General features: G+C 48.5%; 1 protein-coding gene across 1 annotated transcript in view; it reads left to right on the plus strand.

The window, feature by feature from the left end:
• Positions 1–7,554: 7,554 nt before the first annotated feature.
• Positions 7,555–14,242, plus strand: part of PGM2L1 (phosphoglucomutase 2 like 1) — a 25,593-nt gene continuing 18,905 nt past the window's right edge. Inside the window, exons 1-2 of the mRNA XM_019612453.1 lie at positions 7,555–7,764; positions 13,206–13,312. Coding sequence (XP_019467998.1) covers positions 7,570–7,764; positions 13,206–13,312 — 302 coding nt within the window. The 5' untranslated portion in view covers positions 7,555–7,569. The remainder of the gene's footprint in view (positions 7,765–13,205; positions 13,313–14,242) is intronic.

Genomic DNA, 14,242 nt, shown 5'->3' on the forward strand with positions numbered 1-14,242 from the left:
CGAGCCATTGGTGTTGGGCTGTCCATCTGCAAGGCAGAGGGGAAGGAAGGAAGGAGCAGCCTCCTGCCCTGCTGCCCTGTGCTGCCCTCCCCTGCACAGCCCTGCTCACCGGGTTGCTGCTCTGAAAATGGTTTTCTTGGCCATTTGGGTCACCAATACCACGTTGACCCAAGCACTGCAGTCAGCAGGTCCGGTGCCAGCACCTGCAGTGGGGCCAGGACTCAGCAAAGCAGCACCAAATGTTGGGGTGAGGGCAGGGGGATTTCAGGAGCTTCCCTGGTGCTGTAGGAGCACGACAGGCTCCAGTTTGGAGCTGACTTATCTTTTCTGATGGACACCCTTTTGGTGGGCTGAGCTGAGGCCCTTTTCATCATCTGGAGCCATTGGTGTTGGGCTGTCCATCTGCAAGGCAGAGGGGAAGTGCAAGAGGAGCAGCCTCCTGCCCTGCTGCCCTGTGCTGCCCTCCCTGCACAGCCCTGCTCACCGGGTTGCTGTCCCCAGGGCTGTGTGGAAAGGGCCACTGCAATCAGTAGGTCCGGTGCCAGCACCTGCAGTGGGGTCAGGGCTCAGCAAAGCAGCAGCAAATGTTGGGGCAGGGCCAGGGGTCCTTGGGGAGCTGCCCGGGTCCTTGGGGAGCGAGGCGGGCTCCAGTTTGGGAGCGACTTCTGTGTGCTGTGGGTGAGCACAGGAGCGTCTCGCCGTCCTGCTGTGTCCCTGTCCCCGCGTGTGGCTGTGAGGCAGAGGAGGAGCAGCCCCATCCATCGCCATGGGCTGCTCCTGCCCGCCACAGCCCTGGCTCACTCGGCTACTCGGCGGCGATGTGTGGCTGGCACTGCCCTTCTGCTCAGCATTCCGGGCTGCTGTGACACCCAGCTGGCTCTGGAACGCAGCCCCCCACTCTTGTGCTCTTGTGACATGGCTGTGCCAGCTGCAGGCTGCTTCCTGGAGCTGGTGGCTGCCCCCGGCAACGTGGCCGTGCCATAGCAGGGCTGGTGCTGCCTGCCATGGGGCTGCTGCCTTCCGCCGTCCGTGTAATAAATGATCAGTTGTTCATCCCTAAATGTCTGATGGTGCTTTGCCCATGTCTGCATGGCGTTCCCAGCCATTGCCTTTCTCCCATCTTTACCTGGAGCCCAACAGGAGGTGATGAGAGGCAGGAGGAGCAGTGCCCTACTGCACTGCTTTGGCCATGCATGCTCTCATGTTCCAGTGTGGATCATCTTCCTATCTGCTGCCAGGCCATTGCAGCCCCTCCCCAACCTGCTACACCCACTGCTGTAGGGCTGCCTGCGTTACAGCTTGCCTGTCCCTTTCCAGATGCAGAAAGATTTATTCTCAGATATTCCATATCTTCCACCTGCTACTGCCTGTGCAACGCTTCACTTCAAATGTGGTTTCTGAGAACTGTTCCTTCTTCTTGCCTTTTGCCTTCCTCCTCGTTTTCCTCAGAGTTCATCTCTGAAATGTATTTCCACACATGTTGGTACTCTTCCCCTTTCTACAAGGATTTTTCTTACCTCCAAAATCCACCAGCCCACATGTTTGCTCTGGGGTAGGATGGCTTTTGAACAGCCAGATAACAAGCATGTTGAGTCAGAAGGGCATTCAGGAGGTGTTTGAGGAAGTGTGGTTTTGGAACAGAGGGTGGCCAAGTGGTCTCATTGTTTTTCAGCTTCTCCTCAGCCAAGACCATTAGGTTCTCACCTTACTATTGGTATTCAGGGCTCATTCAGGGCATATTCCACATGCACAGTGCTGCCATGAACACTCTTCTGTGTGCCAGGGCATATGGCACGACAGGAGTGGAGCCTGGATGGCAGCAAGCAAGATGTTTTTCCTTGTAGGAACATCTTGTAGAGGAATGCTGAAGTGCCAGCCCAGGTCTTGCCTTGAGTGCAGCCCCTGAGCGAAGATGAAGCACCCGCAAGCAAGGGGAGCATCCCCAAAGTGGGGCATCACAGTGTGGGACAGGACATGATACTGCCTGCCCTGGGATCTGATGGTGTTTGTTAGTGCAGAGTGCTGGTGGGTTGGTGGTTTTGGTGGTGTGGACAGTTGGGTCTCGGTTGCACGGGGCAAAAAGATTCCACTGTTCATTTTGGGTGGGCACCTACAATGTTCTTTCAACCTGACTTCAGCTCTGAAGGAAAGATAACTGCTACAGAGAGCTGGGGACTCCTCGAGGGAGGATTTAGGAGCAAAGCAGAGCAAGGTGAACTGTTGGTGTAAGTGTCCCTCCAGTCAGCTGCCACAGAGGAATGATATATGATAGGAAACCTACCTATGGAGTACAATGCCTACAGGTTTAAGTAGAGGCTGCATCTTGATGTCTCAAGCTGCTCTTAAGTTACACGGGTAGGGCACTCAGCTCTGCTACAGTGCAGCATTCCTGCTGGGTTGCAGATCTTGCAATGAGATGCTATGGTGGGTTTGGAGCTGTGTTTGCTTAGTTGGTGTCTGTCGATTTGTTGAGACTTTATTTTTCATTCCTCCCTTCTTTCAGGGTAGAGAGTGGCTGCAGAACCAAAGTGATTGCTGTGGGAGTTGTAAATGGCCAGTTATTTTGGCAGGATACTCGCCTTGAAACCTGATTCTGGTGTTCAGTACGTGTTGTTAACATGGCTGGAAGAGAAAGAAGCAGTAAAATAATTAGTTAATGCCCCTACACCTCATTCTCCTGTGCCTTCAGATTACGTATCCTGATGAGCTGCAGGAAAAGAAATGCAGTTCTTTCAGTAAACAATTGTGCAATATGTGAAGAACTGAATCTAATACTGAATTCAGCAGAGAATAGGATGATGATGATGATTTTTTTAATAATAAAACCCCAACTGCTGATGTTGCAGGATCTCAACTGCTGTGGGACCTGACCCCAAAGTTCTGTTGTACGTCTGATTCTGGCAGAAAATCTTTGGAGGTAGCTGCTGAAACTCACCTCACATTGCCAAAAGGCTCATCTCCTTCCTCTGCTCAAAGTATAACCACTGCAGCCACCTTTAGCTTCATTCCACCAGCAGTGCAAGTTATGTAAAGCTCCTGGCTAAGAACTGAAGTTAGAGGCACGAATGACAACATTTTATAAGGAAGTAATCCTTGTTTTTCAGTATTGCTACGTCTATATATTAATACAGCAACTTTGTAGGAAAACGTGAGGCTCAGAGAAGCTCTGCTAGGCTGCTGAGCACTGCTCCCTGTGAGAATCCCTGACTGTGCTTGGCAGAGGCAGCTTGAAATGGGATAAGCAAATAATGCCTGACCTCTGGGTCCTCTTCATTTCCCATCTATCAAGTTGCAAGCCTCAAAGCTGTTTACAAATAGAGAGCACTTTGCAAATTTACATCTCAAAATGGTGGGTGAACATACCTGAGGGCACTCACAGCCATGGCACTGGGTGCCAACTGGTTGAGGGCAGGGTTATTCAGAGGAAATGGACCAGCTGGGAGATTAAATGCTACAGGCACACAGGGGCAGGAGGAAGCCCTGCAGCAAGGCAAGCTGGACTCTGCTGCTGGTAAGGTGATGAGCTGGGCAGGAGCCAGGGGTGTGCCCTGACCATAAGGGTGCTGGTGGCATGCTGGGCTGGGGGAATGGGAGCAGAGCTGAGAGATGGAGAGATGGGGGTATTCCTTTTTGCTCCACTAATTCTGTCTATCCCCTCCTGCTGCTCAGTGCAGCCCAGGCACTGAGAGCTGTCCCTAACCCCTCTGTGGCAGGGGTACAACATAGAATCATACAATCCTCAGAGTTGAAAGGAACTTCTGAAGGCCAGTGTAGTCCAACTCCTCTGCAATGAACAGGGACAGCACAGCTAGGTCAGGTTGCCCAGGGCCTGGTCCAGCCTCACCTTGAAAGTGTTCAGGGATGGAGCATCCACCACATCTCTGGGCAGCCTGTTCCAGTGCCTCACCACCTTCACTGTAAGAGACTTTTTCCTTATGTCCAAGGATATATTGGATACTGAAAGGGTCTAACATTCAGGTGTAAGGCTGAGAAAATAAGGCAGGAAGGAGAAAGGGGAAAAATAAAGAAGAGCCAAACTCAAAAACCCAGCTCTAACCCTGTTACAAGCATCTCTTTCCTTCCTTACCCCTTCTCTGGCCCCAGCCACGTTCAGGTGGTGTCAGCCTTCCCTTCCCTGCTGCCATCACCTTATCTGTCACCTCCTTGTGTGCTGGTCCTTTCCCCACCCGCACCAGGAGCAGCAGTGGCTGCTGCCTCTTGATTGCTGCCTTCTGCCCCATGCACGTGTGCCTGGGGAGCTGTTTTGCTAACAGCAGATGGCTGCAGCCCTGTGTGCTCAGCGGGTGCAGGCTTAGGAGTGCAGCACTCTGGCCTTTTTGCCTTTGGGAGCTCGGTCCCTATGGTTTTTAAGCACCCTGCTCTGTGCCACGTGCTTTGCCACCAGCGAGGTGTCCTCTGAATGGCAGCAGTGGGGCTCAGAGGCTCTGGGGGATCCGTCACTCCCATCGGTGGGGACACTCAGTGCTGCTTCTGCAAGATGTCACACCCTGAGCTGAGCTTAGGCCCCTGCACACAGTGCTATCACAGCAGTCACACCCTGCTAAAGCCACTAAAGCCACCAGAGTGGGTCCTCGGTGGCTGCCCCGTGTGCTGCAAGACAGCCTGCTGTCTTATCATTCTTCTGCTGATCATTCTTATCATTCTTCCTCCTGACACAATGGTGCCTGGGCAGCTCCCAGCGATCGCCTGTAGGAGAGCTGGAGGCTCATTTTGGGAATTCAGCACCTATCAGAACAAGGTCCCTCTCTTGGGACCTGCTGTGGCTGCTGGGCTCTGAACAGCTTCCTTCTGCCCTCCCCAAACACGTGGCTGGAGGGGCTCTGAGCTGAATGAAGGTTCGTCTGTTCCAGTATGCAACAGCAGAGCTTACTGCTGCTTGAAAAGCAAGGACCTTTGGGCACCCGTGTGTTTTGCTGTTGTGTTTTTTTTTAAGGATATTCAGAAAAGAACAGCCAAATACAGCACTTGGTAATCTGAAAGGAATCTGTGTTGCAATGAGCAGTGCTGTGGATGGATTCATCCAGGCAATGCTGATGACGGTGGACTTCACTCCTTCCAAGTTGGTGTTTTTGAGCTAATGGAGCTTGGTGCTAACACAGAATCACAGAATGGCCAGGGTTGGAAGGGACCTCGAGGATCACGAAGCTCCAACCCACCCACCACCACAGGCAGGGCCACCAACCTCCACATTTCACAGCAGCCCAGGCTGCCCAGGGCCTCATCCAACCTGGCCTTGAACACCTGCAGGGATGGACGGGGATCCACAGCCTCTCTATTCCTCACTATTCTCACTCTCCACTCTTTAAAGTGGAGCTATATACTGCATTATGACAGTGTGAGATGAGGGTTTCAAGCATTCTAGCCTCAAATTCTTCCCATCAGTCATTTGCTTTCTGTCTGGGTGCCCCTTAGCAACACCCCATGGGTTTGCATTCCTCCAGGCCTTGCCCAGCCATGCTGTGAGTAATGGTTTCCTTGGCTTGCTGAGCTGCTCCCTGTGCAGAGCTGCTGCCTTACTCACAGCTCTGCAGCTGCCTGACCTCTGTGTTAAATGCCAGCAGGGTTTCACTCTTGCCTTTTGGATTCCATCTGCCTTTTTTAACCCTTCTTTCCTGCTGGAAGCAGCACAGTTCTAGAGATGCTCTAAGGGAGACTTCAGTGATCAGCAGTGGGTGTTCCCTCTGCTACCAACATGATGTGCTGCATGCAATTGGCATGGGAGATTGGCATTTCCTACCTTGTGGACCCTAAGGTAAACGTTTGAATTATGCCTTTCAGTGCAATATCTGATCACTCTCAGCTGAACTGTGAACAGTAGTAAATGTGCACTCTCTACGTGCAGCTGACAGAGCTGCTGTTCCTTCCTAAGTGTAATTAATGTCTATAGCCAAGTGTCAGATGAGCATTGCTTCTTCCTGCTGTGCTTGGCTGACCTTTTCCTTCTCACGTGCCCATTCCTTTTGGCAGTGGGATTCAGATGCAGGCTCAGGATGCACGAGCATTCATTTTTAGCACTCAGCCCTGCTGTGTGATGTTTGTGCCCCTCTGGTTGGGACCAGAAACCCTTTCAGCAACTCGGGAACTCCCTTTATAGCAAATAGAGACCTCCCTCCCCTTTCCCGTTTCCTGCTGGCACAAGGCTTCATCTATTGCTGTCTATCAAGCTCACTCATTTACACTGTATTTTGTTTTTAATTTTTTACCTTGAATAGGTGGATGGGATGTCACTGGACTTCACTGCAAAGCACAAAGCAATTGCTGTCTTTATGTTCCCTAAGTCAAACAAACAAAATGTTGTTTCACTCACAGATTCAGGTACCTCTTTCGGAAGTAGAATTTACTTTTCCTTCAGCAAGAAGCTAGCTCTTACAGATAAATCACACAATCATAGAATGGTTTGGGTTGGAGGGGATCTCAAGGATGATGAAGCTCCAACCCCCCACCACAGGCAGGGCCACCAACCTCCACATCTCACAGCAGCCCAGGCTGCCCAGGGCCCCATCCAACCTGGCCTTGAACACCTCCAGGGATGGACGGGGATCCACAGCCTCTCTGGGCAGCTGTTCCAGCACCTCACCACTCTCTCCCTAAAGAACTTCCCCCTGACATCCAATCTCAATCTGCCCTCCTTCAACTTCCAACCATTTCCCCTTGACCTGCTGTTATCTCCCCTTTCCAAGAGCTGACTCCCCTCCTGTTTATAGGCTCCCTTTAGGTACTGAAGGCTGCACTGAGGTCAGGGCCCCAGACCTGGACACAGCACTGCAGATGGAGCCTCATGAGGGCAGAGAGGGACAATCCCCTCCCTGTCCCTGCTGGCCACCCCTCTGCTGATGGAGCCCAGGATCTCATTTGCTTTCTGAGCTGCAGGAGCACACTGCTGGCTCATGTTCAGTTTTTCATCCACCAGGACCCCCAGGTCCTTCTCTGCAGGGCTAATAAAACCTCTCTCTATACTCTGAATTCAGATCATATAATAGCAAGATCTTCTTTGGAGAACTCTATTTGCTTAGTGGCTGTATCATGTACTGCTTATAAATGCATTCTTTCTGAGCTTTGGAGTAATTGTGGAAGTGTGTTTTTAATTCTCTGTGTTTGACTGACAGTGTTCTCGAGACCCTCCCAAATACAGTCCATAATTCACATCTGTGGAATGGTGAAGGCAGCTGTTAGAAGAATGCAGAGGGCATTTCCCTTCTGATGGAGTAGCATTTTATGCATTTATGTTTATATAAATAAGGATGGTACAGAAAAAAATCGGTACAAACTAGCTTTATTATGTGTGCTCTTTCTGCTGTGGAACAGGTTGCCCAAGGAGGCTGTGGATGCCCCATCCCTGCAGGCATTCAAGGCCAGGCTGGATGTGGCTCTGGGCAGCCTGGGCTGCTGGTTGGTGACCTGCACACAGCAGGGGGTTGGAACTGGATGAGCACTGTGCTCCTTTGCAACTCAGGCCATTCTATCATTCTATGACTTCTTGTACTGCAGCTTCACGAACTGCTTGAGAACAATATGCACATAAGCTCCAATCCTGATTTTAAGTACTAAATGCAAACCTTCCACTGTCTTTTGCAGAACCAAAAAACAAAAGAGCAGATTGAAAACTTGCTGCAGAATGGAAAGCATAAGGAGCTGCGGGATCGCCTCTGCTGCAGGCTGACCTTTGGGACTGCTGGGCTTCGCTCTGCCATGGGAGCAGGCTTCTGCTACATCAATGACCTCACCGTCATCCAGTCAACACAGGTGAGCTGCAGAGCAGAGAACTGAAGGGGTTCAGAGTAAACTTTTGGGTCATAACTCTTCTGCTGAAAGATAAGCTGAAGGTGAAACGGAGCCGTTCAGCATCAAAAGTTTTAGGATTGCAGGAAGATGAAGTAGCTTGAACAGGTTTAATCATGTCATCATAGGATCACAGAATGGCTTGGGTTGGAAGAGACCTCAAGGATCACGAAGCTCCAACCCCCCACCACAGGCAGGGCCACCAACCTCCACATCTCACAGCAGCCCAGGCTGCCCAGGGCCCCATCCAACCTGGCCTTGAACACCTGCAGGGATGGACGGGGATCCACAGCCTCTCTGGGCATCCTGTTACAGCAAATGGGCATCCTAGCATAGAATCACTTCAGCTGGAATCTAACCTAAATTTATTACACTGCTCTGAAGCTGGAAAGCATTGGCTTTAATGAGGACTGTTAGGATTTTGCAAAAAGACCACCACCAAAACAATAAAACCAGAAGAAAACAAACCCCAAAACAAAACCACCCCCAGCCCCACAAGCCTTTCTTTTTAGCCAAAGTTGTGAATGAGGACACAAAACAAATAGCCAGTTTTATTAGGAGAACAAGCAGGGAGTAAGATGAAAAAGCAAATATAGACTGGCTGCGAAGAACATCTGTTGTAAACTCCTTAACTTGTGGGATGGCCTTCCAGTAACAGCAGTTGATAGCTTTGTTTGCAATGTATTTGGATAGTGTGGTTAAGTGCCTCTGCATTACTGTAGCTTTGTCTTTAACTTTTGTTTTAAAACAGAGAGGCCAGTAAGTAGTTGGAGTGGACTGAACCTCAGACTGCAAACCTGGTGTTACATCCTGCATCAGAGAAGCTGATGCTTCATGTCTTATCTGTGATTTAATATTTATACTTGGCTTAGAGATAAAATCATTGAATAATTTGATAAGAAACCATTGTAAACAACAAAGTTTGGAGTGTTTTAGTGATGGACTTCTTGATACGACTGTTGGAGAGATCTTGGAACTTGACTGCCATTTTGGTAGTTGTGCATTGGGTTTGAGGAGTGCGCTGCTGCTAGAAAGGGTCTTATGGGATGGGGTAAAGTTTTGGACCCACAGGCTTTAGTCTTAATTTCCTTCTGTCACAGTGATGAGGCTCCATGGTGTATGTTAGAAGGGCACAGGAGCTGGTACATGGAATTGAGGAGCTGTAGGGTCACAGAGGTGGTGAACACTGGCGGCAGAGGCTCCTCACTGCTAACACATCTTTCCCTTGAACTGGTTTTGGCTATTAGGACTAGCTCTTTAAGCTGATTGACAACCAAGACTAGTTTAAGCCAGTAGGAAACCCTCTGGACTTGTTCCTTCAGTGCCTTGTACCCTTCTTTTTTTCTCTGTGTTGATTTTGGTCTTGAATGCCAGAAAAGGAGTGGAAAATGATCGGATTTCTCCAGTTCCCTCCCTGCTACTCCTTTAAGCAATGTTTGAATGTCCAAATAAATCAACATCTTGATTAACATAGGGCTTTATCATCTCTGCTGTTCTTTATGAGTGTTTTGCTCATAGCAGGTGATACATTCTTTCTCCAAAGCTTGGTCCCTTGTTGATTTCTTCTTTCTCCACCTTTTAAGTAAAAACACCTTGGGAAGGATGGTTGTTGATTTGGTTACTGATCAGAAGTGCTCCATGCTCCTTCTCCATATTGCTGTCCCACAGTGGCTTTGTTCTTCAGCTTATTATTGTACAGTACTGGGGCCCATCTCAGTTGATGTGTTGCTCTGTCACTTTTTCCCCTCAAACAGCTTGATTAAATGCTTAATCTTCATTACTAAGCTCCATAAGAAATTCATTGAGAATACATTTCAAGTAGATCTGTCATTGCCCTGACTGTAAGTGTGTCTAACAGGAGGCTGAGTAGTGATTTATCCAGGGTTGTGATCATGCTATATGATCATTCCTGACGTCGATAGTCACTCTTACCACCATAAAGCACGTGCAAATGTTAAGCACAAAGCAGTTGGATTCCTATGGATTCCTAGTATCTAAAATACAGCTTTGTGCCAGCCCAGTGGAGGCGGTAGGAAGCAAGGAAAGGGAACTGTTAAATCCTGAAAACAAACAGTGTGAGTCAGCAAATGGATGCTCCGTATTTCCCTTCCTTCTGAACATACAAATAGGTTTGGACTGCGTGTGTTAAACACACTTAATGTCCTTATTCTTGAGGACTGAAAACAAACTGATCTATTTGCCACCATTTATTATTCTCAGAACATCAATAGAAAGTTCTCGTTAGGATAAACGTGTTGAAACTTGTCTGCTCTGTCAGCTGTTTTGTTGGTAAATGGCACTTCAGCCATAAGATAAAGGGGCTTTTATTTCATGATTTATGAAGGGTTACTAAAGTCTTTCATTGTAACACTCAGAACTTAAACGTTTTTATATAGCTCTGGCTGTGCAAGTTAATGCTCTGAAATCAGACCCTCACAGATAGGACTGAAATAATTTGTTTTCTGTTGGCTCAGTGCAAAGTTAGGAAGGCTTGGAGCAGGCAGGACTCTGTTAAAGCTGCTGACACTGCTGATGGCTGACTTGTACACCTGCAGCCCAAGCTTCTAAGGTGAAACCAAATTCCAGGAGTTCTTTATACTTTCCAAAGAAGAGAAACAGCATGCTGGAGCTCACCAGAGTTTGAAGCCTGACCTTGTGTCTGACTGTTTGGTCTTTTTGATTTCATCTTAGGTCTAACGAAGTTTGCTTTAGGTTTCTAGCATCTAAACTGGACATCTTAGAGTGATGATGCTTCCTTCAGCTCTGGCATCAGCAAGTCTGCAGATGACACTGAGTGGAGTGGTGCAGCTGATACAGCAAAAGCTGTGGATACCCCATTGCTGGAGCTGCTCAAGACCAGTGTGGATGAGGCCCTGGACAACCTGATCTGATGCCTGATTTAATGGCTGGCAATGCTGTTCACAGCACAGGGTTGAAATTAGATGATCTTTGAGGTCCCTTGCAACCCAACCCAAACCACTCTGGGATTCTTTAGGATCAAAGCCAACATCTTGCTAGTGCAGAGGAATGAAGAGCTGTCACCCCACTCTTCAGCCAACGCAGCCTGCTGAGTTTGGAGCTGCTCATATGTTGAGCTCCTGAGGTCTGCATGCTGCCTTTGTTTGCTGTGGCTCATGGAAGCGTGTCTGGGCTTGGCTCAGCTGGCCAAGTGTTAAGCACTCTTGGCAGAAGGCTCTCTCTGCACACCTTCTGATTTAAGCCGTGTATCAAAACCATTTATCAGGCTAGAAAAAGCAATCAGGGAAGCAGATAAAAACTTATTTCTGAAGTAAATTGCATTAGACTTAATCTGTTCAATTGAGTGCTTCTGGCTCTCTTATTTCAGAAACTAATGATGCTAAGAGAGTTTTGCAGGACCTTAACCTGAAAATAGGCAGTGCTGTCTCTAAATCTGTCTTTAACTACTACATACCATTCAAATACTAGAATGGTCTACTAGAATTGCACCTTAGACATTCATTATTCCTTAGACATAGGTGTAATGAAAATACTTCCTTTCAGTTAAAATAAACCTTTGTTAAGATGCATGCTTAAGCACATGCTGTGTTCTTGAGGGTATGATTATGTTGATGCCATGAAAAGTCAGCTGCAGGAGGGCATAGATATACAGGAGCTGCTTCTCATTCTTCTGAAGATTGTAGGGACATAACTTGTGCATAAAGCCTATTTTTCTGTCCTGTTTAACATCCAAGTGTTCATCGTTTGGATGTGAGGGTGAGGAAGGAATCTGATGTGTGGAAGATTCTGGAGATGCTGGGGCTGCCAGAAGGGAGGGTTCAGTGAATGGTTTTACTTTTACAAACAGAGTTCTGTGCCTTTCTGTGCTCCCACGTGGATGGGAGCATCCTTTGCCCAAGGAGGTTGTGGATGCCCCATCCCTGCAGGCATTCAAGGCCAGGCTGGATGTGGCTCTGGGCAGCCTGGGCTGCTGGTTGGCGACCTGCACACAGCAGGGGGTTGGAGCTGGGTGAGCACTGTGCTCCTTTGCAACCCAGGCCATTCTATCATTCTGTGATTCTATGATCCTTTGTCCTGTCTGAGCTTACCTTGGCTTAAGCAGTTTGCCTGTCCCTGTTTGTTCCCTGTTTCTATGCAGTTCCAGTTCACATCATGTGGTGCTGCTTCATTTGTAAACCTTTCTTGTGCAATTTCCTGGGGTTTGAGGAACGAGTTCAGGATACACTCTACAGTGTGCCCTGACATCAGGATTCTACTAGCCAAACAAGCACCTCTTGCTAAGAAACCTCTGGCTCACCTCCCTGTGTCATGTTCAGTCCGTTCCATCCAAACATGAGCATGTTCTTCCCATTCCCCTGCCTCATATCTCTTTAAAACCACGAGTGAAAGATCTTGAAGTTGTTGGGATGGTACAAAGGTGACCTCATGCTATGAGCCAGCATCCACAGCCTCCTTGGGCAACCTGTTCCAGTGCCTCACCACCCTCTGCATGAAAAACTTCCTCATCAGATCCAACCCAAACCTCCCCTGGCTCACTTTAAAACCATTCCCCTTGTCCTGTCACCACCCACCCTCACAAACAGCCGTTCCCCCTCCTGTTTATCCGCTCCCTCCAAGTACTGGAAGGCCACAATGGGGTCTCCCTGCAGCCTTCTCTTCTCCAAGCTCAACAAGCCCAGTTCCCTCAACCTTTCCTCATAGGAGAGGTGCTGCAGCCCTCTGATCATTCTTAGTGCCCTCCTCTGGACCTGCTGCAAGACATCCAGATCCTTCCTGTGCTGAAGTCAGATTAGGTTCATGACTTAAAACTTGCTGGTAGTACCAAAAGTCAGATCTACAGAAGGACACATCAAGGAATTGCTTTTAATGCAGTTATTCTTAATACTTCCTCCATCTACTCACCGCCGAGGTCTTCTCTGAGAAATTGCCATTGGAAATGCTCTGCTGTGATGTACAGGAGACAATTTGTGTTTGTGCTGCAGTGTGTGCCAGCGAGTGACTTCAATGGGGCAGGTCAACAGCAATAAACTTGCTTTTGAAAAAAATGGGTAAGGAGGAAGCACGCTTTTAATGCAAGGTTAGATGTGTAGGATGAGCATTCGGTGCTGAAGAGATGCCTGACTTGTGCTGGGAGCACAGGGATAAAGACAGGTGTTGACCAACACTGTCCTTGCAGTCTGGGTGGATGGATTTAGAAAAAAAATAATGGATTTTTATCAATTAGGTCTTTAAAAAGATGGTTTGAATTCGAGAAGCTGCAGAGTGAAAACAAGAATATCGCTGTTCTTGCTGAGCTGTATTTTCTACTGACATTACTCTGTATGTGAAAAACATCTTTAATGTTTATGTAAACATCTTTAATGTTTAAGTATGTGACACTGGAGCTAATTCTTCCTTTTTTTTGTCCCTTTTTTTTTTCTTTCCAGGGCATCTACAAGTATCTTGAGAGGTGTTTTTCAGACTTTAAGCAGAGAGGCTTTGTTGTTGGATATGACACACGAGGTCAGGTGACCAGCAACTGCAGCAGTAAGAAGTATGAGTATTGATTACATTTGCAAGACTAGAAATGAAATTGTGCCTTTGAATGCATTCCCTTCCATCAGAACAGTTTTGTGTTACGAAGTGTGCTCTCTTTGCCCTCACTTAGCCCATTTAAATAGTAATGAAAAGAGGCACAGACTGAGCCCTTGTAATCGCAGGAGCCCTGGTTGCTTCACTAGAGAGTTTGCAGTCTAAATGCACAAGAACAGCATGCAGACATCAAAAGCTTGATTAGCTCAGAGAGAGGTTTGGAGGTGAAGATGTAACAGAGCACAGAATCCAGTTGCTCTTCAGGAAGCAGCTGTCTTCTAAGAGTTTTCTGTTCCCCCACGTCCCTCATCTCCTAACCTTTCCTTCTGACTGTTAGATACATGCAGTGTGTTATCCAGCATGCTTTGGCATGAGGTTTTTAAACATACCTGCTGCTTTGCACGTGCAAGGCTGCCAGCCAGGTTGCCTGGATTATGCACGGTTTAAAAATGTGGAAGTATGAGGAAAACCACAGAATCACAGAATCATAGGATGGCCAGGGTTGGAAGGGAGCTCAAGGATCACGAAGCTCCAACCCCCCACCACAGGCAGAGCCACCAACCTCCACATCTCACAGAAGCCCAGGCTGCCCAGGGCCCCATCCAACCTGGCCTTGAACACCTCCAGGGATGGACAGGGATCCACAGCCTCTCTGGGCAGCTGTTCCAGCACCTCACCACTCTCACAGCAAACAACTTCCCCCTCACATCCAACCTCCATCTGCCCTCCCTCACCTTCCAACCATTCCCCTTGTCCTGCTGTTATCTCCCCTTTCCAAGAGCTGACTCCCCTCCTGTCTGCAGGCTCCCTTGAGGTCCTGCAGGCTGCACTGAGGTCACCCCGCAGCTTCTCTTCTCCATGCTGAACAAGCCCAGCTCCCTCAGCCTGTCTT

This window comes from Meleagris gallopavo, chromosome 1, assembly GCF_000146605.3.
Source record: "Meleagris gallopavo isolate NT-WF06-2002-E0010 breed Aviagen turkey brand Nicholas breeding stock chromosome 1, Turkey_5.1, whole genome shotgun sequence".
In the NCBI taxonomy this organism is placed as follows: Eukaryota; Metazoa; Chordata; class Aves; order Galliformes; family Phasianidae; genus Meleagris; species Meleagris gallopavo.